This window comes from Saccopteryx bilineata, chromosome 6 (genome assembly GCF_036850765.1).
Source record: "Saccopteryx bilineata isolate mSacBil1 chromosome 6, mSacBil1_pri_phased_curated, whole genome shotgun sequence".
In the NCBI taxonomy this organism is placed as follows: domain Eukaryota; kingdom Metazoa; phylum Chordata; class Mammalia; order Chiroptera; family Emballonuridae; genus Saccopteryx; species Saccopteryx bilineata.
Window position 1 is genome coordinate 117,714,820 of NC_089495.1, and position 24,996 is coordinate 117,739,815.

Genomic DNA, 24,996 nt, shown 5'->3' on the forward strand with positions numbered 1-24,996 from the left:
AGCAATTAAAATTTACTATTGTAAGTTACAGTAAAAGCTGGGAAAGCTCAAGTATATATTCAACCCTCAAACTAAACTGGGTTGAATTATATGAAAGCCATGATTTACAAAATAAAATATCATAGAATGCCTTTGGGATATTATATTTTATGAGACCATCTCAAATATACACACAGTAACATTTCATAATCTACCTGAAAGGTGCTGGTTTAAGAACACAATTTTGAGAGTGCTGTTAAAGGCGAGAAAAAGAATTCCCAAAGGTACTTAGGAATCATTGTTCCCAGGAAGCCTTTCACTGAATAACAGTACATAAAAAATAAGCTTATAGAAAATAAAATATGAATCTGTTTTGTCAGACCTGTGGAAAATGTTGTCTTCTGCATCCAAAGCAACAGAAAAAGAAAAAGGAAAGGAAGAATGGGGAGATGCAATATTTTAAAATTTAAAAGATATAATTGAAAATTAAAGAAACTAAAATAAAAATGAGAAAACAGATTGAGGAACTATAATACCACAATGGGTTAATATAATGTACAACCATACTATAATTTACTAAAATACAAGGTACTAAAATATATGACAAAGGATAAAAAGAAAATTTGATATAAATATGTATATATCATATGGTCTTTTATATATATATATATATATATATATATATATATATATATATATCTCACCACTACAGACATTATAAATTGGTAACAATCCTTTGGAAAGCAACATTGCAAACTGTATTGGAAGTCATGAAACTGTTCATTCTCTTGCGTAAAAGTTTCTCAAACAAATAACAGAACAACAAATAACAAAACTGAGACAAGTCTATACTGTCTATACTATATATGCAACACTGGCCATGAAACATAAAAATTTAAAACAACCTCCTAAATCCTCAATAATGGGAATAACACCTGAATTAGCTAGTCGCCCTGGGAAGTGAAAAGAATCCCAAATCATGAGCTTATCTTCAGAGAGCTTAGAAGGCAAACCCTATTTGTTGTATGAAAAGATTCCACCACAACACGATACGGGATCATTGCTAAATAAATGGTCCAGGCCATTCTAATTCAGAGGAGGGAAAAAAAAAACACTTCCCATTTCCCACTGGTCAATCGAAGAAGAAGAAATGGAATTCATGCCAGCCTGGGAAGTAAAACAAGGGGAGTATTTTCATTGGCAGAGAAGAAAGAGGGTAGCATTCCAGATAAAAATAAATAATATACTCTACTGCACGGTACAGAAAAGGGAGGGTGAAGTATGAACACGTCTTTCTCAAAACAGAAAATAAAAATGATTCCATGGACACACGGAATACCACAGCAGTAGGCAACAAGGTCAAAGTGATATGCATCACACCCGGGTCTCAGGAAGAGCACATTGGCCGCAGTGTGGAGGAACGGCTGAATGGGAGAGAGAAGGGAAGATGCCATCTAGAAAGCTATTCTAATAGACCGGGGCGGGGGGGGAGGGGGAGGACTTTACACACCTGCACTAGGGGCAGAGACGATGCTACAAGGGGTTCTTAGCAGATAGAATGAATCATAATTGGCAATTAATTGAATTGGGGCCACGGGAATGTGAGTTCACAACATCGGAAAGATGACACTGAAAATTCTATTTTAGCCAACATTTCACACATCATAATAGATCAAGTAAGAAGGGGCACGAGTTTGGATTACATGGCAAGGAAGAAATCAATATTGCTGTGCACATACTGAATTTGAACTTCCTAAGAGTCAACCAGTAGGAGATTTCCAGCAAGCAATTGAAAGTATAGATCTGGAGTCTGGGAGGGAGGAGCCATGTGGCAGCCTCAGCTGTAGGCATTAAAGAAAATGCTTAGTGACACCACACCCAGCTGGACAAGATAACATCCTGGATAACTCCAGGTCCTTGAAGAGTGCCCAGAAGAAATAAACCCACACTTTTATGGACAATTGATATTTGACAAAGGAGGTAAGAGCATACAATGGAGTAAAGACAGTTTCTTTAACAAATGGTGCTGGGAAAATTGGACAGGTATTTGCAAGAAAATAAAACTAGACCACTAACTTACACCATACACAAAAATAAACTCAAAATGGATAAAAGATTTAAATGTAAGTCTGAAACCATAACCATCTCGGAAGAAAACTTAGGCAGTAAGCTCTCCAACATCTCTTGTAGCAATCTATTTGCTGATTTATGTCCACAGGCAAGTGAAATAAAGGGCAGGATAAACAAATGGGACTATATGAAGCTAAAAAGCTTTTGCACAGCTAAAGACAATATGAACAAAATAAAAAGACAAACCACGCCCTGGCCGGTTGGCTCAGCGGTAGAGCGTTGGCCTAGCGTGCGGAGGACCCGGGTTCGATTCCCGGCCAGGGCACACAGGAGAAGCACCCATTTGCTTCTCCACCCCTCCGTCGCGCTTTCCCTCTCTGTCTCTCTCTTCCCCTCCTGCAGCCAAGGCTCCATTGGAGCGGGGATGGCCCGGGCGCTGGGGATGGCTCTGTGGCCTCTGCCCCAGGCCCTAGAGTGGCTCTGGTCACAACATGGCGACGCCCAGGATGGGCAGAGCATCGCCCCCTGGTGGGCAGAGCGTCGCCCCTGGTGGGTGTGCCGGGTGGATCCCAGTCGGGCGCATGCGGGAGTCTGTCTGACTGTCTCTCCCTGTTTCCAGCTTCAGAAAAAATGAAAAAAAAAAAAAAAAAGACAAACCACACAATGGGAGAACATATTAGACAATAAGTCTGATAAGAGGTTAATAACCATAATTTATAAAGAACTTCTAAAACTCAACACCAGGAAAGTAAACAACGCAATCAAAAAATGGCAAAAGAACTGAATAGACACTTCTCCAAAGAGGACATACAGTTGGCCAACAGTCGTATGAAAAAATGTTCAACATCACTAATCATTAGAGAAATGAATACCAAATCAAAAGAAGAAATGCACCCCCATGTTTACTGCAGCATTGTTTACAATAGCCAAGATCTGGAAACAGCCCAAAGGTCCATCAGTGGACGAGTGAATTAAAAAGCAGTGGTACATATACACAATGGAATACTATGGGGCCATGAAAAAGGAGGAAATCTTACCTTTTGAGACAACATGAATGGACCTGAAGACTATTATACTGAGTGAAATAAGCCAGGCAGAGAAAGAAAAATATCATATGACCTCACTCATAAGAGGAATTTAGTGAACAATGTGAACTGAGGAACGGAACAGAGGTAGAGGCGGGATCAAAAGGACCAGAGGGAAAGCGGTCAGAGGGAAAGGGGAGGAGAGGATGGGATCAGAGAAGGGAAAGAGACTGGTGAAATTACATATACATAATAACAGAGCATTATAGAGAGCAGGACAGCAAATCCTGAAGGAAAAGGGGGAGGGCTTTAGGGGGAGGGGACAAAGGGGGCACCAAGGGGAACATGAGGGTGGGGGAAGGGAGATATATTCGGTGGGGCACTTGAATCTATGTAAGCACAATAAATTTTCTAAAAAAGAGTGCACAGAGATGGAGGAGTCATTAAAGGGAACTGAGAGAACTCAGGCACCTAGAGCCATGGAAATCAAGGGGTAATGCGTCTGTGGCTGAGAGAGATCCACACATCAGCATCCAATGCTCCAGGGACAGCAAGTGAGGATAAGAATTCCTAAGAGATCACTGGCCTGGCTTTCCGGAGGCCACACATGGTCCTGGCATGGCCAGTTGGGTAGCAATGCCAGATTGCCTCTATTCACTAATTTATCCATTTATTCTCTTCCCTTTTTTTTTTTTTTTTTTTTTTTTTTTTCATTTTTCTGAAGCTGGAAACAGGGAGAGACAGTCAGACAGACTCCCGCATGCGCCCGACCGGGATCCACCCGGCACGCCCACCAGGGGCGACGCTCTGCCCACCAGGGGGCGATGCTCTGCCCATCCTGGGCGTCGCCATGTTGCGGCCAGAGCCACTCTAGCGCCTGAGGCAGAGGCCACAGAGCCATCCCCAGCGCCCGGGCCATCTTTGCTCCAATGGAGCCTCGGCTGCGGGAGGGGAGGAGAGAGACAGAGAGGAAAGCGGGCGGAGGGGTGGAGAAGCAAATGGGCGCTTCTCCTGCGTGCCCTGGCCGGAATCGAACCCGGGTCCTCCGCACGCTAGGCCGACGCTCTACCGCTGAGCCAACCGGCCAGGGCTATTCTCTTCCCTTTTTCTTCCAATTATATTTATTGAGTATTTGCAAGCATCAGGTTAGGCAGTGAGGATTCCACTGGTTCCTTGACTTGTAGAGACTTTGATATAAAATAAGTACGTTACAGTGTAACGGTGCTAATCAAGGGTTTCAAGTATGAATGGCAGTTGATAAAGGAGAGACAGCAAACGCTGATGTTTCTTCTCATGGGAGAGTTCTGAGTTCAAGAGGTGAGCAAGATCACAGCAAGGCTGCAGGGATAGGAACGGACAGGATATTGGTGGAACAGGTTATCTAAATGTTTGCCTCGCAGTCGATCCTGTTTCCATCCTTACCACAGCCCTATGAGCGAAGTATGAACACACAGTTCTCACAGGGCACAAGGAAGCACACAGAGTTAGGAGCGTGCTCAAGGTTACAGGGCTAGCAAAGGTGGAATCAGGATTCAATGGCAGGTGGTCTGACTCCAGAGCCCTGACTTAACCAAGAGGTCATGAACCACCCAGAGGACACACATCCAACCCTCCTTATGGAGAGAAGGGAAGCCCAGGTTGGGAGAGCATAAGCAAGGAGGATAAAAACAAGTAAGGGACAAGGCCAGGACAGAGGAAGGGCAAGAGTGGATTGCCGTGGGAAGCGTATTAAAGACTGATTGTGTATCTACTCTATACATAAGCAGGAAAACCGTGACGAAGCAAAGGTATGGCACTGAGTGGTTTGTCGCCAAGTTTATAGGCAGGAATACTTGTCTGAAGACCACGTACGGGACACACATGTGTCCTATAGCAGTGGTCCCCAACCCCCGGGCCGCAGACCAGTACCGGTCCGTGGGCCATTTGGTACCGGTCTGCAGAGAAAGAATAAATAACTTACATAATTTCCGTTTTATTTATACTTAAGTCTGAACGATGTTTTATTTTTAAAAAATGACCAGATTCCCTCTGTTACATCCGTCTAAGACTCACTCTTTTTTTTTTTTTTTTTTTTTTTATTTTATAATGTTATTTTTTTAATGGGGTGACATCAATAAATCAGGATACATATATTCAAAGATAACAAGTCCAGGTTATCTTGTCGTTCAATTATGTTGCATACCCACCACCCAAAGTCAGATTGTCCTCTGTCACCTTCTATCTTGTTTTCTTTGTGCCCCTCCCACCCCCTATCCCTCTCCCATTCCCCCCTCCCCCCCGTAACCACCACACTCTTATCAATGTCTCTTAGTTTCACTATTATGTCCCACCTACGTATGGAATAATACAGTTCCTGTTTTTTTCTGATTTACTTATTTCGCTTCGTATCATGTTATCAAGATCCCACCATTTTGCTGTAAATGTTCCGATGTCATCATTTCTTATGGCTGAGTAGTATTCCATAGTGTATATGTGCCACATCTTCTTTATCCAGTCATCTATTGATGGGCATTTTGGTTGTTTCCATGTCCTGGCCACTGTGAACAATGCTGCAATAAACATGGGGCTGCATGTGTAAGACTCACTCTTGACGCTTGTCTCGGTCACGTAATACATTTATCCATCCTACCCTAAAGGCCGGTCTGTGAAAATATTTTCTGACATTAAACCAGTCCGTGGCCCAAAAAAGGTTGGGGACCACTGTCCTAAAGGACCAAATCTAAGAGAGGCTATAGTGGTAATGGAAAAGCAGGGGCAAATACAGAATCTGTCAAGAAAAGAAAAACTAAAATGTGCCATTTTTACCTTAGGAGACTATTCCAACCGTTCAGGGGAGAGATGACAAGAGTCCAATAGTAAGAATATAAAGAAGTGTTTTGTTTTGGGACTTTTTTACTTTTTTTTTGCATCTTTCAAATTTTTCTATAGTGTGCACTATAGGAAAAAATGCATCATCCCTCCAGCCAAAAAAAAAAGTAACATTTTTAAACCTGGACTAAGGCCTTGAAAGCTATAATAATGGTAGTAGAGAGGAGAGAACAAATTGATAAACTGTCAAGCAGAATCAACAGAATTTGGTGACAGCTTGGATTTGCGGGAGAGATTGAAAGAGAAGTCAAAGGTGACGTTAAGTTAGATGGTGACACCAATTAGCAAGGTTTGGAACATGAGAAGAGGAATAAATTCTGGACAATGGAAAAGGATGAGTTTGCACTTATACATGTTAAGTTTGAAAGATGAAGAGTAGAATATCCATTTAATAAATTCCAGGTGGTCGGTGTGCAGAATAAAGGTCTGACATGGATAATGGGAATCGACAATATCATAGTAGATGATCCAAAGGTCGGAAAGAGTTTAAAGATGAGGCAAGAAAAGAGGGAAACAGGAAGTCACCATTGGACACCACAGTGACCATTGCTGCAGGCAAAATCTACCAATAAACACCTAAGGGGACAAACATGAAAGGAAATACAAGATATTTTCATGGCTTCAAAGTTTCTCTCCAAAGTATTTATTAATTACAAAGGGGGAAATAGAAACTTCATAGTGAAGATGACTGGCAGACACCACCTTAACCAACTGATCATGCTCAATCATACCAGTAATGAGACACAACAGCGCAGAACGGACACACCGAGCAGGACACGCAGCACATCTGCGGAATTCTGGCTACAAATGCATACCTTCACCTGGGTCATCAGGTAAACCCAAACTGGGTGACATTCTACACAGTAACTGACCAGTACTCTTCAAAAAGGTCAAGTCACTAAAGACAAGGAGAGGCTGAACAACTGTCATCCTGGAGGAAATGAAGCAGACATAACACCTATGTGTACTTTGTGATTCTGGAGCAAAATAAAAGGGGGCATTAGTGGAAAAAATCGATGAAAACCAAATAAAGCCTGTAATTTAGTTACTAGAATTGTTCCAAAGTTAATTTTTACTTTTAATAATTGAACCATGGTTATGTAAGATATTCCATTTGGGAGGTTAGGTGAAGGACATGTGGGAACTTACTATCTTGGTGATACTTCTATGAATCCAAATTAATTCCAAAATAAAAATTAAAAATGAGGAACATAGCCTGGAAAAAAATCATTTAATCCCTACCTCCCAAATTGGACGAATATGACTTCCACTAGAATAGTTCTTTAAATGAAAACATAAAAACAGTAAGAAAAATGGGAGAAACGGCTTTATAGTCTCTGAGTCCAGAGGGCCCAAGAGACATGAAAAATCAAGGCATAAATAAAATAATTGATACATTTGATTATATAAAATTTTATAAATCTGCATGACAAAAAACACGATAAGAAAACTGACTAGATAAAGGACCTCGCTTCACAACATTTACATACTTACAGTAGAGTATAAATAGTGTAAAAACTGAGGAAATAGAAGCAATATTAGGAAAATGTGGCCAAGTCTCCAATCACTTGCGGAAATAGGCCTACAATTCAGTTTTTCTTACTGAGGATCATGGTTTTGAAGACATACAAGTCCATTTTGAAAGCAAACAACCATGAATAGTAATCCACGGTTTACTCTTAAGTGTGCATATGTGTGTAGATACATACATGCACAGACACGCATCTAATCATACATGTGCAGCCACATACACACACTTATTCATATGTGCATACCTCAGGTTGAGCACCAACATGTGAAACTAAATTTAGGCACAGTGTATAATAATAAAATAGTACAAGTGACCATGAGATGGTTATAACAAAGAACCTCACATATGTGGCTGTAATCAGAATTTTCAGTCCAAGATAGTGAGAAAGTACTTCAAAAAATTACAAGTTAAATACATTTGTCACTGCACCCATTAAACAGATTTAATTTAAGACTCAAATGTTATCATTCTGGAAGGGCAAATGAAAAAGTAACAACATTCCTTCCAGTTTATACAGCACTAGTATGTAAAGTGAGAGAGGAACCTAAGATGAGTCTGAAGCGAAGGTGTGCACTTTAATGGACTAGGCAGAATATAATTGGCAAAGAGGCAAATATAAATGAATTCCCAGCTATTTCAACACTAAGGGCAGCTGCATACTGTCAGTGTTATATATTTTAAAAAATCTGTTTAGACTGAATTTTTTTTAAAAATGAAGCTAGTATATGAACTTACACACTGCACTGTACTGAAACTACTATTCATTCAATCAGAAAAAAAGTATTTTTTTCACAAAACTCACTTATTTAACATCAGAATATTCAATCTGCAGTTACTTTCTATTTATTGGAAAGGAAAGTATTTGGAGGCAAAGGAAAATATTAAAGTGTTTCTGGGAGTAGAATCTGTCATTCCTGGAATTAAGTAAAGGTGCAAAACATTTATTTTCAAGAAGAAGCTAATACAATAAAATTTCCCTTAAAAGCCACTAAGCCTCCCTCAGTCAGTGTCCCATCAGTGGCAGTTACAAGCTCAAGCTCCAGCACCAGCTTTCCTGGGGTGAAACCCTACCTCTATCATTTCTTGCCATGTGACTTTGAGCAGTCTCATTGTAGTATCACGCGGATAACAGCACCTTCTAGAAGAATCACTGTGAGAATCAAATGTGTCCACGTACACAAGACACATGCTCAGTAATGGTGAGCTACCTACCGTTATCATCCTGGGTCAGGACAGCTGTCTCTCAGAGCAGGCATTCTTTGGTGTTAAAAAAAATTAACAAAGGATCGTGGGAAGTATGCCATAACTTTGTTGGTCCCTGAATGCAAAGTATTGTCATTTCCTATCTCTCATACCCTCTCCTTGATGGATGGGAATCATGAAAATATCTCCGGCCACTTCTCAGTGAGATCAATCCTGGGGGCAGTGGGGGGAGGGGCTCTGACTGAAGTGTCCTCTCGCCGTAGAGGCTGCACACGTGGATCCAGAGAGAGTAAGGAGTCAGGCTCTCTCCGCATGTGCTTCGAGGTCTCGGCATACTTTCTCTATACTACCATCATCCCTGACGGGAACAGTCTGGTGACCAGCCATGCACCTGCCTTTGCATTTGATCTTGCTCCAAATCCCTCCGAATACCCTACCAAGTTTTTTTCTTTATCCTTGCATTTTCCAAGGTCATGAAAAGGACAGGGCACAAAGCTGATGCAGAAACAGTTCGTGTTGTGTCTTCCCCTTTAATGTACTGGAAGTTCCAACATCTGAATAGAAAGAAAAAGGCCAAGTCTACAGGCATCTTGGCAGGGTGACAAGTCATCAAGAAGAGATGTGAATTCCTACAAAACAAACACACCAAAGCCAGGCTCCTCCACACCGTCTCAAGCCCAGTCATACTGTGACTGCTCTGGCAGGCCTGCCAAGGGATAAAGGGAAGACAAATGGGGGGAAAAGACAGAAGACCTCAGCATTGAATCACACACAAACTCTGCCTCCAAGAAAGGACAAGAAGGAAAAAAAAGAAAGAAAGGACAAGAAGGCTTGCTTGTGTGTGGTCAGAGCAGAGCAATCCAAAACTTCACGGGGGGGGGGGGGGGTAGCCTGAAAGAGATGCTTCCTGTTACCTGCACAAGAGAAAGAGGTCATTACATGCATGGGGTTCCTTCAGGACCCAATTAACACAACAAGGACAAGGACTGAGCCAATATTTCTGGAGTAAAGATAAACTCAGGGTGAAATCAAGCAACTTCGAATCTCCAAACTCCCTTTGTGCTATGTATTACTTCATCAGGATCTTGAGACCTCATCTCTGAAAACCTGCTCTCCAAAGAGGATCAGCTGTCTTCTCTTACGCCTTAGCCTGCATTGACTCCCAGTTATTTCTCTCCAAGTCATTTTCCTTTGCTTATGATTTCTAAGGTGGGCTTTATGCCCTGCTTCAGTAGTGTTGGTACTGAGGCCAGACTAGCTCAAAGTCAGAAACGTGGACACAAACAGTGCTACTTCCACACGAGACATCTAGAACAGATCATTACTGTTAACTTAAACTGGACTTAAAAAAATAAACCTCCGGCCCTGGCCGGTTGGCTCAGTGGTAGAGCGTCGGCCTGGCGTGCAGAAGTCCCGGGTTCGATTCCTGGCCAGGGCACACAGGAGAAGCATCATCTGCTTCTCTACCCCTCCCCCTCTCCTTCCTCTGTCTCTCTCTTCCCCTCCTGCAGCTGAGGCTCCATTGGAGCAAAGATGGCCCGGGCGCTGGGGATGGCTCCTTGGCCTCTGCCCCAGGCGCTAGAGTGGCATCGCCCCCTGGTGGGCAGAGCGTCACCCCCTGGTGGGCATGCCAGGTGGAACCCGGTCGGGCGCATGCAGGAGTCTGTCTGACTGTCTCTCCCTGTTTTCAACTTCAGAAAAAAAATAAAATAAAAAAAATAAACCTCCAATACCATAGAAATATAACAGTTCTTTAAAACTTAAAAGGAAGCATCATATTGAAAAGAATCGCCCGAAAACAAATACCTAATTATTTTGGTCCAGCATCACCACAAACTACTATGTAATCACAGACACGTTACTTGAAATTTTCTGGACCTCCATCTCCCACAATAAAATTAATGGGTTTGATACCCATCTACAGTTCCTTTCAACCCTGAAGTTTTATGACCTGTTCATTATTTTCAGTGCAAGTACTTTCAGACATCATGAGAGCAAAAGCTCAATTTTCATCTAGAAATGAATATGAACTACATAATTAAAGATATAATTAATTTTATAATTAATGTAGCATGGGTTTGAGGGGAAATAAGTATAGAGTATGCTGTAGAATTAAGACATGCATTCCCTCAGTTCATGACTATTACCTAGTTGACCTAATTCCATTCCATTATTTATTTGTTTTTCTTCTTACCCTACAGGCAAATATAGCCACATGAACTACCCAATGCCTAAGGCAGAATGGAATGCTGCCTCTTAAAGATCTAGTGTGAGCTGGCTAGAACAGTGTGGAAACGTGAGGCCCGGCCTCCAAGGTCCCCCGGGGGAGTTGTATCATAGAGCTCACCTTCCACCAGTTGGTCCAGGCTGGAGATCTTCTTGAGCCCATCAATGGTATAGATTGTTCTCACTCCCTGGGGCAAATTCACGTTATCCGACAGAGTTCGGGTCAAGTCAGCCAGCAGGGCCTCGAAAGATCTGAACCGGTCGGGAGAGATGGCATACACAATCCCTTTGAAGTATCGGTCTCCATTACGGTAGAAACGAACTTTCTTGGCCTTCTTCTCGGAGCTGAGCGTCTGCAGTGTGCGGGTTCGGTAGAAGCTGCAGTGGGCGCTGTGCGTGGGGCTGGGCAGCCCGTTCACCCGCGACCCTCTGCTGTACCTCTGGGCCTTATCCCGCTCGTCAAAGTGCTCCAGCTCCATGTCTCTGCCGAAGGACATGATGGAAAGTTGAACTTAAACCTAAAGAGGGAAAGCAACAGAAAACAGACACACAGTTGTGTTATTTTAAGAGCACGATTTCAGAGATTCAGCTTGTGAGCAGCTGGGTGGAGACTGCTATAATGGATGATATAGTTTTAATATGAGTTATCAAGTTGGGAGAGAAAAGAGACCACAAAGAGAGAAGTGGCAGGCCCCACGGAAACAGCTTATTCATAAACTTTAATTTTTTTTTATTAGGAACAGGTCCTCTTTACTGACCACCTAACCACACATCAGGCTTTGACAGCTATTATTTCCAGTAGTCACAGTAACCCTTTCAGAGTATTAGGATCTCTATTTACAGACTAAAGAAACCGAGACACAGAAAAAAAATCTCTTCTAAATTTCTCTAAGTAAGACAGTCTAGAAATGAACCAAGAAGTCCGGGCCAGGTTTGCCTGACTCCAAAGCTGACCTCCGCGGGCAGGGCAGTGTGCTAATCCCAGTGGCTGGCAGGAAGCAAGCCTGCACATCCCCGTTCAGCTGGAGGCCTGGTGGGCCAGGGGGAAAATAACAGAGCCCCAGAGCCAGATGGAGAGCAAATGGAATCAATCTGTGAATTCTTCCAACTTAAGGAAGATTTTCCAACATATTCACATATTCAGTAGGAGTTATTTTTTAAAAAGTGAATTCACCAAATCTCATTTACTTACATTCAGCGTTTCAAAGAAATTTTATTTTAAAAAGAAGAAGAAAAAGGAGAAGGAGGAGAAGGAAGCGGGGAGGGACCTGGAGAAGAAGAACCCGAAAAACAACAAAAACAAGAAAGGATCAAAGGGCTTTGCCTTTCCTTCCACTACTCTCTGTCTGTGGTTTCGGGAATCAAGGCTTGAGGACTGTGATCCAGCCCTGACCTGTTACTAGCTGTGCAACCTCAAAAAAGTCTACTTAGTTGACATCTTTAATTTCAATTTCCTTAACCACACATGGGAATGATAACAGTACTTACCTCAGAGTTAATAGTAATCATCAAATAAGTTCATATACACAAAGCACATAAGATAGTGTCTAGCAAGTGATAAGAATTCATGTTTTTGACCAGGGGTAACCTTTTTATACCTACTGCCCACTTTTGTATCTCTGTTAGTAGTAAAATTTTCTAACCGCCCACCAGTTCCACAGTAATGGTGATTTATAAAGTAGGGAAATAACTTTACTTTATAAAATTTATAAAGCAGAGTTACAGCAAGTTAAATTATACAATAATTACTTACCAAGTACTTTATGTCGGATTTTCGCTAAGTTTGGCAGAATAAATCTTTATAAAACAACTTACTATAGTTAAATCTATCTTTATATTGGTTGCTCCGCTACCATCCACCATGAAAGCTGGAACACCCACTAGTGAGCGGAAGGGCCTAGGTTAACTACCACTGTTTTCTACTAATAAAGTCTGCTCTTCTGTTCCTTCCTCTGTTAAAGAAAGAACTAATAGGAACAGACTCTCCTCTTCCTGGTAAAGGAAGCTCCTGGCAAGGGCTCCTGAGTTCCACTCGTGACCTTCTGAAAGGGATGTCTGCATGCCGTGGTCCCCATTTTACTTCCTTTGGAACCTTGTTATCAGCAAGCTGCCTCTAGGATCTATTCATCCCTGCTAAGGGATTAGTTGATAAAGCTCGTGGAATATCCCCTTTTGTGGAGGGGGGAGGTGTCTGTGCTTTATCAGGTCAATCTAGAGAGTGGGAGAACCTCAGAATTCAAAGGAAATGACAAAATTTCAGGAATGTTGAAATAAAATATAAGGGAAATGGAAAACTTAGGGCAACAGCCTACAAGTGCTCCCAAAATCCCAACACACAGAGGATATCCCCTTTCCAGAGGTTAGTCCAAACCAACAAAAAGCACCAAGCCTCCATGACCTTTCCAAGACCTCTGATCTATTCACAGTGGCTAAAATTTCATGCTCAAAAGCACGTGTCGTCCTGAAATGAATGAAGTGGAAAAAGTTCATATTTATTGAATGTCTGTGATGTGCCTGACACTGTTACTCTGCAATCAACTATTGTGTAATAGGCTAAATATTCTCCTCTAAATCTCATGACAATCCAATGAGGTAGATAATAAATACCGTGACTGAGTATAAGTATGGGATACATCCAGGGTCCCAGAGTCATAACTGAGAGAACTGGCATATGAACCCAGATGTAATCTGACTGACTCTGCAGCTGCCCCACCCCAGCGATCCCATGTGCTCTGTGTCCTGGAGGCCTAGACCCCCTGTGACTAGACCCTCCTTGCTAGTAAAGTAGGTGCTTTTTAAGCTCTCACTCCTAACCAGCTCTGTGACCTTGGGTAGGCCGGTTAGCTGCTGAAGACCCCTGCAGAGGAGATAGTGGTCACAGGCCTCTCAGGTCTTCCTTCACCTGCTCATGAGACTACTGCTGATGACAGTGGAGGGGGGGGGGCAGTGGAGTGGGGGGGGGGCCAGTGGAGTGGGGGAGGGGGCAGTGGAGTGTGAATTAAATCTGGACTGATTGTTAGTTCACTGTATTATTTTCTTTCAAATATGAAAACCACCTCATGCCTCTTAATTTGAATTTTTCCAGGAATACTTATAGCCTACATAGGTAGGTATGAACTGGTTGCATTGACTTTGAAGTTAGATAATTTCAAAAACAATTATGAGTTGATTTCCCATCCTTCAGGCAGCTATTAATTGAGTAACAGAACCAATATTTTGCCCATGATATCATAACTGCTCTTACTTTTCAAAATTTGTTTTTAAAAGTTCTTTGTCTTTCAAGAAGGGGTTGGGGAGATGACACTTCCAGTACTCATGCCAACTCACTAACTCTGAGACTTGCTAAGTCATACCAGTCAGATTGGCTTTGGAAGGTTGTGTTGTCTTTTTAAAGCCAGTGATCATTATTTCAACCCTAGGGTTTCCTCTCCAATCAATATAAACCCAAAGAAGACACGTAGGACCCTACCAAAGGATGGCACAGTTGTGTCATCAGAGAATGCACACCAGAGAGGATTGGAAGAATGATCACTGGTTTTAAAATGAAAACAAAATCTTCCAAAGCCAAGCTGGCCTCTATGGTTCTTAGTTTATTTGCATATTTCCTCAAACTAGATCACACCTTCAACCAGGGCAAGGGCCTTGCACATCTTCCATGTCCCTTCACTGAGCCTGCCCAAACTAGGCACTGATGTTGGCAACAAAGAAAACCACACTCAGAGTGAAATCATTTTCAAGACTACATTTACCACTTAATGAATGTCACAAACCACATTACACATCCTAGCAATCCCAGTATGTACATGAGGCATCAAAATAGGTATGTTTTTCCCTTTCCTTGGCTGGTTCAGCTCTCCAGTGGGCCTAGTCATATATTTGAGCCAAGAAGATTCACTGGGCCTCTACAAGCACCCACTTTCTACACCGGAAGCTGGCTAAAGCACACAACCACGTGTTCATAGACCGCAGGTGGCTAAGGGACTGCGCCACATGTGTGGTGGTACCAAGAAGGTAACCACAGGGCTTTAGCCACTGAGATCACAGACACCCGAGGCAGGAAGAAGGGTGGTGTGGCTCTTATCCTAGATTTTCTTATTAACACTGCCAGGCCAAGAAATCAGCACCCTCCATTGTTCTCTGTGGGACTTCTCACCATTTTGAGGAACCTGTGTTCATCCTCCTCTAGATGAGCTCATGAATTTCTGTTTCCAAGATCCGTCCTCCCCAACACACACACACACACACACACACACACACACACAGTCTCTCTCTCTCTCTCTCTCTCTCTCTCTCTCTCTCTTACTCACTCACCAAAACATAATCTGGCATAAATACTATCATATTTAAATTGATGCTAGACCTGGAAGTCCAAGGCATATTTCTGCCAGTGGATTAGAATAAATATGGATGGACAGACTAGAATTAGAAGAACACACACACATCTTCAGAGTGCATGCAACACCCTGGACCTAGACGTCACAGGATATGTGTGGATCCTTTATAATATTCCTACGTGTAACCTTTCCAAAATCCCGCCTGACCCGCATCCATGTGACATTTCATACTTAAAACGTTGTCCTACTTTCCTTTCCCTTCCAAAGGCTATTGACTTGAGAGCATTCACAAAACGTATTCAGGGAGCAGCCTGCAGTGTGGCCGAGGAACGCGTGAGCACCATCATCATTCACAAGTGCGGAGGGAGCCGGTTTGAATGAAACCTTTCACCTGCTCCATTCCCTGCCAGCATCTATCTCCTTGCCAAACCCAGCAGCGATTCCTAGCAAACCCGGTTTGCAAAAGCAGCCCCTTTTGTGGGGGCGATGCAGGTTGTGCGTGCGCTCCCACTAGAAGGAAAATGCCATTTCCTCCCTGCGTGCTTTTTGCACTGCAGGCACTAATTTGTACCTTAGCAGCCTCGCTGTCCCTGAAGGAACTCGAGGCTCTGCAAATGCACTTGAAACAGTCACACTGCAGCCACCCACCACGCACAGATCGCCATATCGGCCAGCGCACACCACATTCCCGGGCACATGGAAGAGCACACAATGAGGGGCCTGGCGCGGCCCCTCCTAGGCGCACACTTGGTCCCGGTTCCGCGGCGAGTTCTGACAATGACCAACACCGCGCCCGGCTCCTCCGCCGCGGCTCTCCTTCTCCATGGACACGCGGAGAGAAGCTGGGGCGGGCGCGGTGGGGCGCTGGCCCGACTCCCCGTTCTACGCCCGGTAGCACCAGACAAAAGAGGCAGGTGCCAGCCGCCCCGGGGCCACCCGCACACACCGCCCCCGGCCGGGCCGGCGGACTAGCGGGCCGCACCTTTCGAGGAACGGCGGGCCTAGCGGGACGTCCGCCTGCCGCGACCCCCCGCGCACTGCGTCCGGCCCTACCGCGGCTCCCTTCCCCAGCGACCGCAAACACGCACCGGTCCGCTCAGAGACGCCGCCGATATCTTTGTGGCCGCGCGCGGGGCCGCCTCCTGCTGCTGTCCTCGCCGGGCTGGGCGCGGCCGGGGCTGCGGGCTGCGAGGCTCCGGGCGCGGAGCCGGGCTGGGCTGCGGCAGCTGCGGAGGTCGGGCGCCGGGGCTGCGGCCACTAGTGCAGGGTCGAGCCTCGGCGGGTCCTCATTGAAATGCGGCCCTCACCACAGCTTCGCTCCAGCCTCTCTCTGGAGGTGGGCGGCGGCGGGCGCGCTCCCTTTTCTTGTCGCTCTCTCACTCACACGCCCTCCCCGCTCCCTCCTCCTCGTCCTCCTCCTCCGCGTGCGCGCCCCGCGCCCCCGCCCTTCTGGGCAGGGCGCACCCACCACGGCTGCGCCCCGGGTCCTCCCCTCCCCGCACCCACTCCAGGCGCTGCGACCTCAGTGCACGAGCTTGAGCAAACCCGTACACCACCTCCCAATCCCCAGGAGTGGTTGTCTGGAGATAGGGGCAGATCACATGGTGGACCTGGGGACAGAGAAGAGAGCCTGGTTGGGGACGTGTCTGAGCCAGGCAGTGTGCTCGGTTGAGAGGGGACGCGTGGCTCATCGGTGAGACCCCGTCCCTTAAGAGCAGCTAGGTAAACAGTTCCTCCCACCACCACATACACTCTGATGTAACACCTTTCCAGGGATTATGGAAGCCAGGATACAACCATGGAGCACCTCCTGAGAGAACCAACCAACCTCCCAACTTAAGCAGCACAGTGTCACCCTCACCACCACCCCCAACCCCTACTGGGGACCGGCAGATGTATGCATAGATCACACCCTTCATCTCCACTTACCGAAAGACATGAGTCACCTTGAAATTCAAGTGACCTCTGCTTGGAGCCAAATATGTCACAATAGGCATTTGCTAACTAAACCAGTCAGGTTTCACTATGAGACCCCTCGTGGCTGCCAACCCTGGTGGTCAGCGCTGAAAAACCCCATGAGCTCACACAGCCTTTGCTCCCTTCTTGACAGAGGGCTGTTCTCAGAGCCCAGGCTGACCACAGCCTCCTCCAGTTTTTGCACAGAAGTCCGAGGAGTGGAAGTACTTGTCAGACTTCTGTGACCCTTAGCGTGTTTCAGGGTCAGCCTGAATTTTGGTCCAGTTCATCTACTGACTTTGAGTCATGTCCCTTGAGACATGTATTTGCCCAGATACACTGTTTTTCAATACAGAACACACACACACACACACACACACACACACGTATTTTTCTCTTTCCCTATGCTTGCACCTTTTAATGAAAAAATCAGAATTTTATTTTCCTCTTAACCATTTAGCCCAGTTATGCATTTGACTACTTATTATTAATAAGAACTATTCTGAAATATGTTCAGACTATTATGTAAATACTAAATACCATTTGTTAACACAGTTCAAATGAGCTGCATGTTACATATTCAACAAGTGTTGCAAGGTTTATTTTTGAACTATTGAAAAGCCAAAGGATGAGAGTACAATGGACTCACCAACTTGACTAAATGCAAAGGGCTGAGCCTATTCCTCCAAATTCTAATGCAAACTGAGGGCCAAGGAAAGTATGGAACCAACTGTATTTTCTTGAGAACAGAAATCAGAGCTCCTGTTAATCTTTCCAGTGACAAATGCTAAGCAATTTCTGCCCATTGCTAAAGCAGGAAGTAAATTCAATCCTCTCACCCATGTGGATATTCTATCAGGGTCATTTCCTAAGCACTGTAAGTAACTCAACTGTATCTCACCTCTCTCCTGGCTCTCCTACCTGGGACACGCAGTTAATGTGTGCAAAGAAACACCTGGACTGAGGTTTTCTCGGGGGTACTGTGTTCTCACTGGAAATACTTGGACATTGTTAACACTCCAGGACACCTAATAATTGGATAACTAAGAATTAAGTGGATGAGCACACTAAATAGTACCTACTGGCCACTACACTATGGTCCTATCATGGAGGCAAGACAGCAGGCTAGTACTCAGTGACCTGACAGAAGTCACTACCAAAGTGCCAAAGCTACTTGACAAATTTAATTCCTATTCTATAATAATTTCTCCTTGAAATGAATTTTACCGGGAAATTCTAACGCAAGTCATTTTCAAAAACTGATGTTACTTCCTTTACCTCACCAGGACACTGATCAAAGAAATGACTGGAACTAATGCATCCTTTCTTCCCATGCAAATTTGAAGTTAACAGAGATCTATTCTAACTCCAGAGAGCTAATGCTGCTTAAGCCGTGGACCCCGATTGCTGTTCCAAGCAGCCACAGCTCTCACAGTTCTGTCCATGGCACCTATTAACTGTGCTTGCTTTCTGCTGTGCTGGGGTGGGAGTGGGGCTCTTATATATTTTCGTATTTCACTCCCACAAGAACCATTCAAGATAGGTATTATTATCTTCATCTGAAGGAACATGGTCACACAGCTAATGTAGAGCCCAACTCCATTTTTTAAAAATTCCTAATGTTTCAAAATTCAAGTCAGTTTTTCAATTTTATGGCCATATGCTCATAAAATAACACCAAATTCCAGTGTGAAGTTTAATCTCTTAAGGAAAATGCAGTCTTTTAATCAATGATTTATTAATTCATAACAGAGAGAAAATGAGTCTTGCTATTGGGGACACTGCTTCCTGTAGTGATGGGGACCACCAAACATGTCTACCCTGAGCTAAAATTTTTGTGAGCACATGTGCACCTCACATTCAAACACAAAGTTGGTGGTCTAATCTATATGTGCTTTCTTTCTCCCTGAAAGTAAACCAAGTACAAACCAGGGAAGAGAAATGAAATCAAAGAATAATAATTTTTATTTGACTATGTTTGTCTTTTTAGGTGCCACTGGCTTCTTCATAGTATATATATAGATATATATAGATATATATATCCTAGTATATATATAGATATATATAGATATATAGATATATATATCATATATGCTCACTCATGTAGATTCAAAGAGAATTATAGACTAAAGGGTATGAGCAGGAATAGATGCACTTCCTGTTTTTCCCTCTAGGAGGCAAAATTTACTCAGTCCCTTTCATAATCTCTTTACTTCTCTGAAGTTGAGGGCATGCAGTGCTCCTGGGATGGGTCATCAAGCATGTGAGGAACAGCTTTATAGAATATGATCATCATTCTAACTTTCTTTGTAGTTCTTCCCATATGGTAATGGCCCTTTATGGCATTTCCCACATCGTTTCATAATTGCCCCTGATTACAGAACACTTATTTCTGCCTCCCATTGAAATAACAGAAACTCCTTGATGAAGTTCCTTGGCAACAGCCTGTCCAATTTTTATCCCTTGCATGAATGCCCTCCATAGCAAGTGGTCTTTCAGCCCCACTCCATTGCTGCTAAATGTGGTACACATGACAAAAATGAAAAGATTTATCCTGAGGGTTAAGATAGATCAGGGTACTCTAGGCGTGATGTATGAGATCTCTAAAAATAATTTTTAATTAGCCATTTATCTCTGGTTTGGCACTCCAAATGTACTGAAGGTCCAAACTACATAAGGTTCCAGACCTGCACAAAGGAGGAACTCGATCTACCTAAGATGCCTTCCCTAAGAGCCTCCCAAAGCTCATTTCTCTCTTTCCTAAGTGTGATTTCCTTGAATAGAGGGGAACTCTACACAGCCCTCTCCCCTGTCAGGCAGCTCCTCAAATGAAACTGAGAACCACCTCCCTGGAACTTCCCTAGAGGTCCCACATCCTCTCTTTGAATAGACAGAACAAATCTAATGACCCTGCCTTTGATTTGACAGTCTATTATGTTCCACCAATTCTACTCCTCAGTAACTAAGAATCCTGAGCTCTTCAACTGTCTCTCACATGACATGGTTTGCAAGTGTCAGTGATAGGCAGCCATTAGTACCTCCTTCAACATCTACCTTTCAGACCTGGACGTGGTGGCCAGGGTGGTCTGACTGGGGAAACTTGGGGACTCAATGGTTCTGGACACATTGCTCCTATTAAAGGAGACTAACATCAAGTCAGAATCTTCGGTAGGTATGCCCCACCATCGACTCAACCAGTCAATTAAAATCTCCATGCATTTCTCACATTTTGCTTATTCTGGTTCCTCATTCTATTCAATTTGTTCCATTTTCTTTGGGGGATCTAAATTCAGTGTTCTGTATTTTCCTTATTAAATCATGTATTGTTATTTGATCCAACCTGTTAACCTGTTGAGTGAGATCCTTTGTGGGTCCTTTTAGACCTTGCCCAGGAGTAGTCCCTCCAGTGTCCCATCAGTCCGATTGCCACTACATCGACATCCTCATCTGAGTTGTTGACAAAAACTTTTCACAGGAACATGGTCACAGCATGTGCCATCAACTCACTGCCCAGGACCTCTCTCCAGGTTGACTGATAATGGCAAAGGACTATCTCAGTGTACTTGATAGTTACAGAGGTTCACATGTTCTCTAAAGAAAATAAGTGTCTAGAGATTTAGTAATAACTAAAATTCACACTTTTACACCTAGGATTACATCCTTGACTTTGATGCTGCTTTGAGGTTGTGAGTATTTTGTAGACCACACAAGTTTTTATTCATTCATCTATTTATCCAATAATCTTTGAATGTATCCGATTGTGCCAGGCACTGTGCTAGGTGGGAGTTCTACAGCCAGGAGGTAGACTTGCAAGTATTCTCTACCCACAGCACTGACAAGTGTTAAATGCATACTTACACAAGTAATTACTTAAATTACAATATCACTAAGTACAGGTACTGTGAAGGAAAGGAACCAAGCTTCTGAGAGGGCTCTCCTTCCCTGAGAAAGTAATCTTGAAGAGACCCGAAGTTCACTAGCCAGGAACCAGATATATATATATATATATATATATATATATATATATATATATATATATAAAATAGGGGTTATAACCTGATATACCCCCTATTCCACACAGAAGGACTAGCCCGTGAAGACTAAGGCAGAAGCACCTTATTCAACGAGTGAGAGAGAGATGGCTTCCGTGGCTGGCACACAGTGGGCTGGGCAGAGGGCAGGGCTGGCTGCTGAGGGAGTAAGAGCCAGTGCTCCAGGGCCCACTGGCTGCATTAAAGAATGTGGATTTTGTCCTAAAAGGAACTAATGGGTTTTTTAGCAGAAAACTGGTGAGATCATATTTTCACATTTAAAGGATCCTCTAGCTTTTCTGGCTGCTATTGGGGAATATTGAAGGACAAGGAAATAAGAACAATTTTCCTGTTGAAGAATTGCTTGGAGAGGGTGGCAGGAGGGAACAGTGGGTGTGAAGGGAACTTTGGGTGCTTTATGTCCACTATGGTTCCTTTGTTTCATTTAATCAATCAAGAACATACAACAGTTATTAGCTGGTGTATACAAAATAGCATAACCTCAATGATATAACATAGAATTGACAGAATTATAATAAGAAAATGGAAAAATTTTTCAACAAAGTTCCAAGTATTGATATCATGCAGTCAATATTTCCTCCCACAATGCAATAAAAAAGAAATAAGTAATTAAAGCAAAATTAATTTAAAAACCAATACATTTAAACATTTAAAAAATATACTTTCCATGACATATTTCTGAAAAAAGAAATTATAATGGATTTTAGAAAATACATTAGAGGCCCTGGCCGGTTGGCTCAGTGGTGGAGCATCAGCCTGGTGTGTAGGAGTCCTGGGTTCGATTCCCGGCCAGGGCACACAGGAGAGGCGCCCATCTGCTTCTCTACCCCTCCCCCTCTCCTTCCTCTCTGTCTCTCTCTTCCCCTCCCGCAGCCAAGGCTCCATTGGAGCAAAGTTGGCCCGGGAGCTGAGGTTGGCTCCATGGCCTCTGCCTCAGGCGCTAGAATGGCTCTGGTTGCAACAAAGCAATGCCCCGGATGGGCAGAGCATTGCCCCCTGGTGGGCATGCTAGGTGGATCCCGGTTGGGTGCATGCGGGAGTCTGTCTGACTGCCTCCCCGTTTCCAACTTCAGAAAAATACAAAAAAAAAAAAAAAAGAAATAAAAGAAAATACATTAGAAAACCTGAAACTAAGCATCTAGTTTCAGGAGTTAAAAAGACAACCTAATTTTTTTAAAAAGGATAAATTCAAACATGGCTCTCAAGATTTCTGTCTCTTTGTGCATACACCTGTCATAACCCCATCTGTTTGCGCATGATCAGTTTTGACCTATCAAGTCAGCCCTTTTAAAAAAGGGTCAACTCTAGAGGTCAGAGACAGAGAAAACTGAAGAGAAAACTGCCAGAGAAACTGAAGCTTAGTAAGGGCTCTCCTACTGGTCTGGAGCAAAGCAAATGGCCTGGTTATGATCTGGCTGCAGGGGCCACATGGCAAAGAATTGTGTTTGCTTGTTCAGAGCTGAGAGCGGCCCCCAGTCAGCATCTAGCAAGGACATATGGGCTTCATGTAACCATAAGACAATGAGTTCTATGAAAACCAGTGAGCTTGGAAGAAGATCCCAACTCTCAGGTGAGAATCACAGCCCCAACCAACATCTTGTTTTCAGCCTGGAGGCCCCTGAGCAGATGATCCAGCTCTCCTATACCTGGACCTGTGACAATAAAAGGGTGTTACTTAAGCTGCTGAATTTGAGATCCTGTGGCACACAGCAAGGGAACTATTAGAGAGCTGACTTAGTATCATAGCAAACAAAGATACAATACAGAGCAGAGAATCATCAAAAATGGTTCCTTCAAAATACTAATAAAATAGACCAATCTGTGGCAGTAACAAGTAAGAATAAAATAAAGAAGGTAAAAATGAGTGTAGCATTAGTAATAAAAAAGTGAGCTTAACTTCAGATTCTACAGTTAAAGATAATAAAAATGATTTTATAAATAACTGTAGACTAATACACATTAAAACTTAGATAAAATAAATTCTTAGAAAATATTATTTACCAAATCTGACTCTAGAAGAACTAGAAATTGCATCAGGATTAAAACCTTCCCATGATAAAAACAAAAGACCCACAAAACACAGGTAAATTCTGCCAAATATTCAAGTAACAAATAATTTATCCCTGAGTAAAAACGTGCAGGTTCTCCTCAATTCACTTAAGGCACTAGCAAAACCAAGATATCAAAACCCAAGAGCAGTGTCTTTTTAAGGCAACTATAATCTCATCTCACGTGTAGAAATAGATACAAAAATTCCGAAAACAAATTCAGCAGTACAGAAATGTGAAACATATCTTGGGCTAGAAGGTTTAATCTAAGAAACGCAAGATTATTTTAACAAGAAAAATCAATTAATTTATTTTATTCATCACTAAAACAGCTTAAGGGAAAAAGGGAGAAAAATCATATAAAAATCTCCATAAATATAAAAAATGTATTAAATAAAAATTTAACTTGCATTCATAAAAAAAAATATCTTGGCAATATGAGATATATTCAATAAAAACAGCCAAAATATCTATCAGTAGATGAGGGGATTAAAAAGCTGTGGTACAGCCCTGGCCAGATAGCTCAGTTGGTTAGAGCATCGTCCTGAAGCACAGAGGTTGCCAGTTCAAGCTCCAGTCAGTGCACATACAGGAGCAGAAGGATGTTCCTGTTTCTCTCTCCCTCCCTCCCTTCCTGTCTCTATCTCTAAAATCAATACAGTAAACATTAAAAAAAAAAAGCTGGGGAAGACTATACTTTCAGGGATCATTTCTATAGTTTGTTACTAGGAGGTTTCTCTGATCGTGTAGAGCACCTGAAACCACGAGGAGGAGTTGCAGTGTTCTCTCCTGAGCGTGAAGCAGGCTCTTGGTGTTGCTTGTGCAACTGCCTTTTGCCATTGATGATCGTTCTTCTCTTCCTTTGGGAGAGTAAGAGAGAGAGAATGCAGTCTGAGTGGTAGAATAAAAAAAATTAAAAAAAATTTTTTAAAAGCTGGGGTACAGCCCTGGCCGGTTGGCTCAGCGGTAGAGCGTCGGCCTAGCGTGCGGAGGACCCGGGTTTGATTCCTGGCCAGGGCACACAGGAGAAGCGCCCATTTGCTTCTCCACCCCTCCGCCGCGCTTTCCTCTCTGTTTCTCTCTTCCCCTCCCGCAGCCAAGGCTCCATTGGAGCAAAGATGGCCCGGGCGCTGGGGATGGCTCTGTGGCCTCTGCCCCAGGCGCTAGAGTGGCTCTGGTCGCAACATGGCGACGCCCAGGATGGGCAGAGCATCGCCCCCTGGTGGGCAGAGCGTCGCCCCTGGTGGGCGTGCCGGGTGGATCCCGGTCGGGCGCATGCGGGAGTCTGTCTGACTGTCTCTCCCTGTTTCCAGCTTCAGAAAAATGAAAAAAAATAAAAAAATAAAATAAAAAAAAAAGCTGGGGTACATTTACACAATGGAATACTATATAGCCATCAAAAAGAAGGAAATCTTACCTTTTGTGACAGCATGGATGGGCCTGGAGAGTATTATGATAAGTGAAGTAAGTTAGAGAAAGACAAATAATCATTTTACCTCACTTATTTGTGGAATCTAGTGAACACAATAAACCAAGAAACAGTAGAAACAGAGGCATGAACACAGAGAACAGATGGATAGTTGTCAAAGGGAAGGGGGACAAGGGAACTGAATCAAAGAAAGTGAAGGGATTAGCCAAAAATATATACACATAACACACAGATACAGACAGCAGAGTGGTAGAGGTGGGGAAAAGACGGCAAAG

The 24,996-nt window shown here is 43.4% G+C and overlaps 1 protein-coding gene and 1 non-coding gene across 6 annotated transcripts in view; one reads left to right on the plus strand and one right to left on the minus strand.

The window, feature by feature from the left end:
* DCLK1 (doublecortin like kinase 1) overlaps nucleotides 1-24,065 on the minus strand; it is a 400,808-nt gene extending 376,743 nt beyond the window's left edge. For 4 of the 5 annotated variants that reach the window (XM_066234330.1, XM_066234328.1, XM_066234331.1 and 1 more), the window contains exons 1-2: nucleotides 16,325-16,640; nucleotides 11,024-11,420 (exon numbers count right to left, since the gene is read on the minus strand). In XM_066234330.1, coding sequence (XP_066090427.1) covers nucleotides 11,024-11,399 — 376 coding nt within the window. In that variant the 5' untranslated portion in view covers nucleotides 11,400-11,420; nucleotides 16,325-16,640. Of the gene's footprint in view, nucleotides 1-11,023; nucleotides 11,421-16,324; nucleotides 16,641-24,047 lie in introns of those variants that run through there. The other variant, XM_066234329.1, reaches the window with a different exon arrangement.
* LOC136309675 (small nucleolar RNA U3) lies at nucleotides 23,980-24,192 on the plus strand. Its single transcript, XR_010726353.1, has one exon. It is a non-coding gene; the product is annotated as a small nucleolar RNA U3 (small nucleolar RNA).
* The last annotated feature ends 804 nt before the right edge of the window (nucleotides 24,193-24,996 follow it).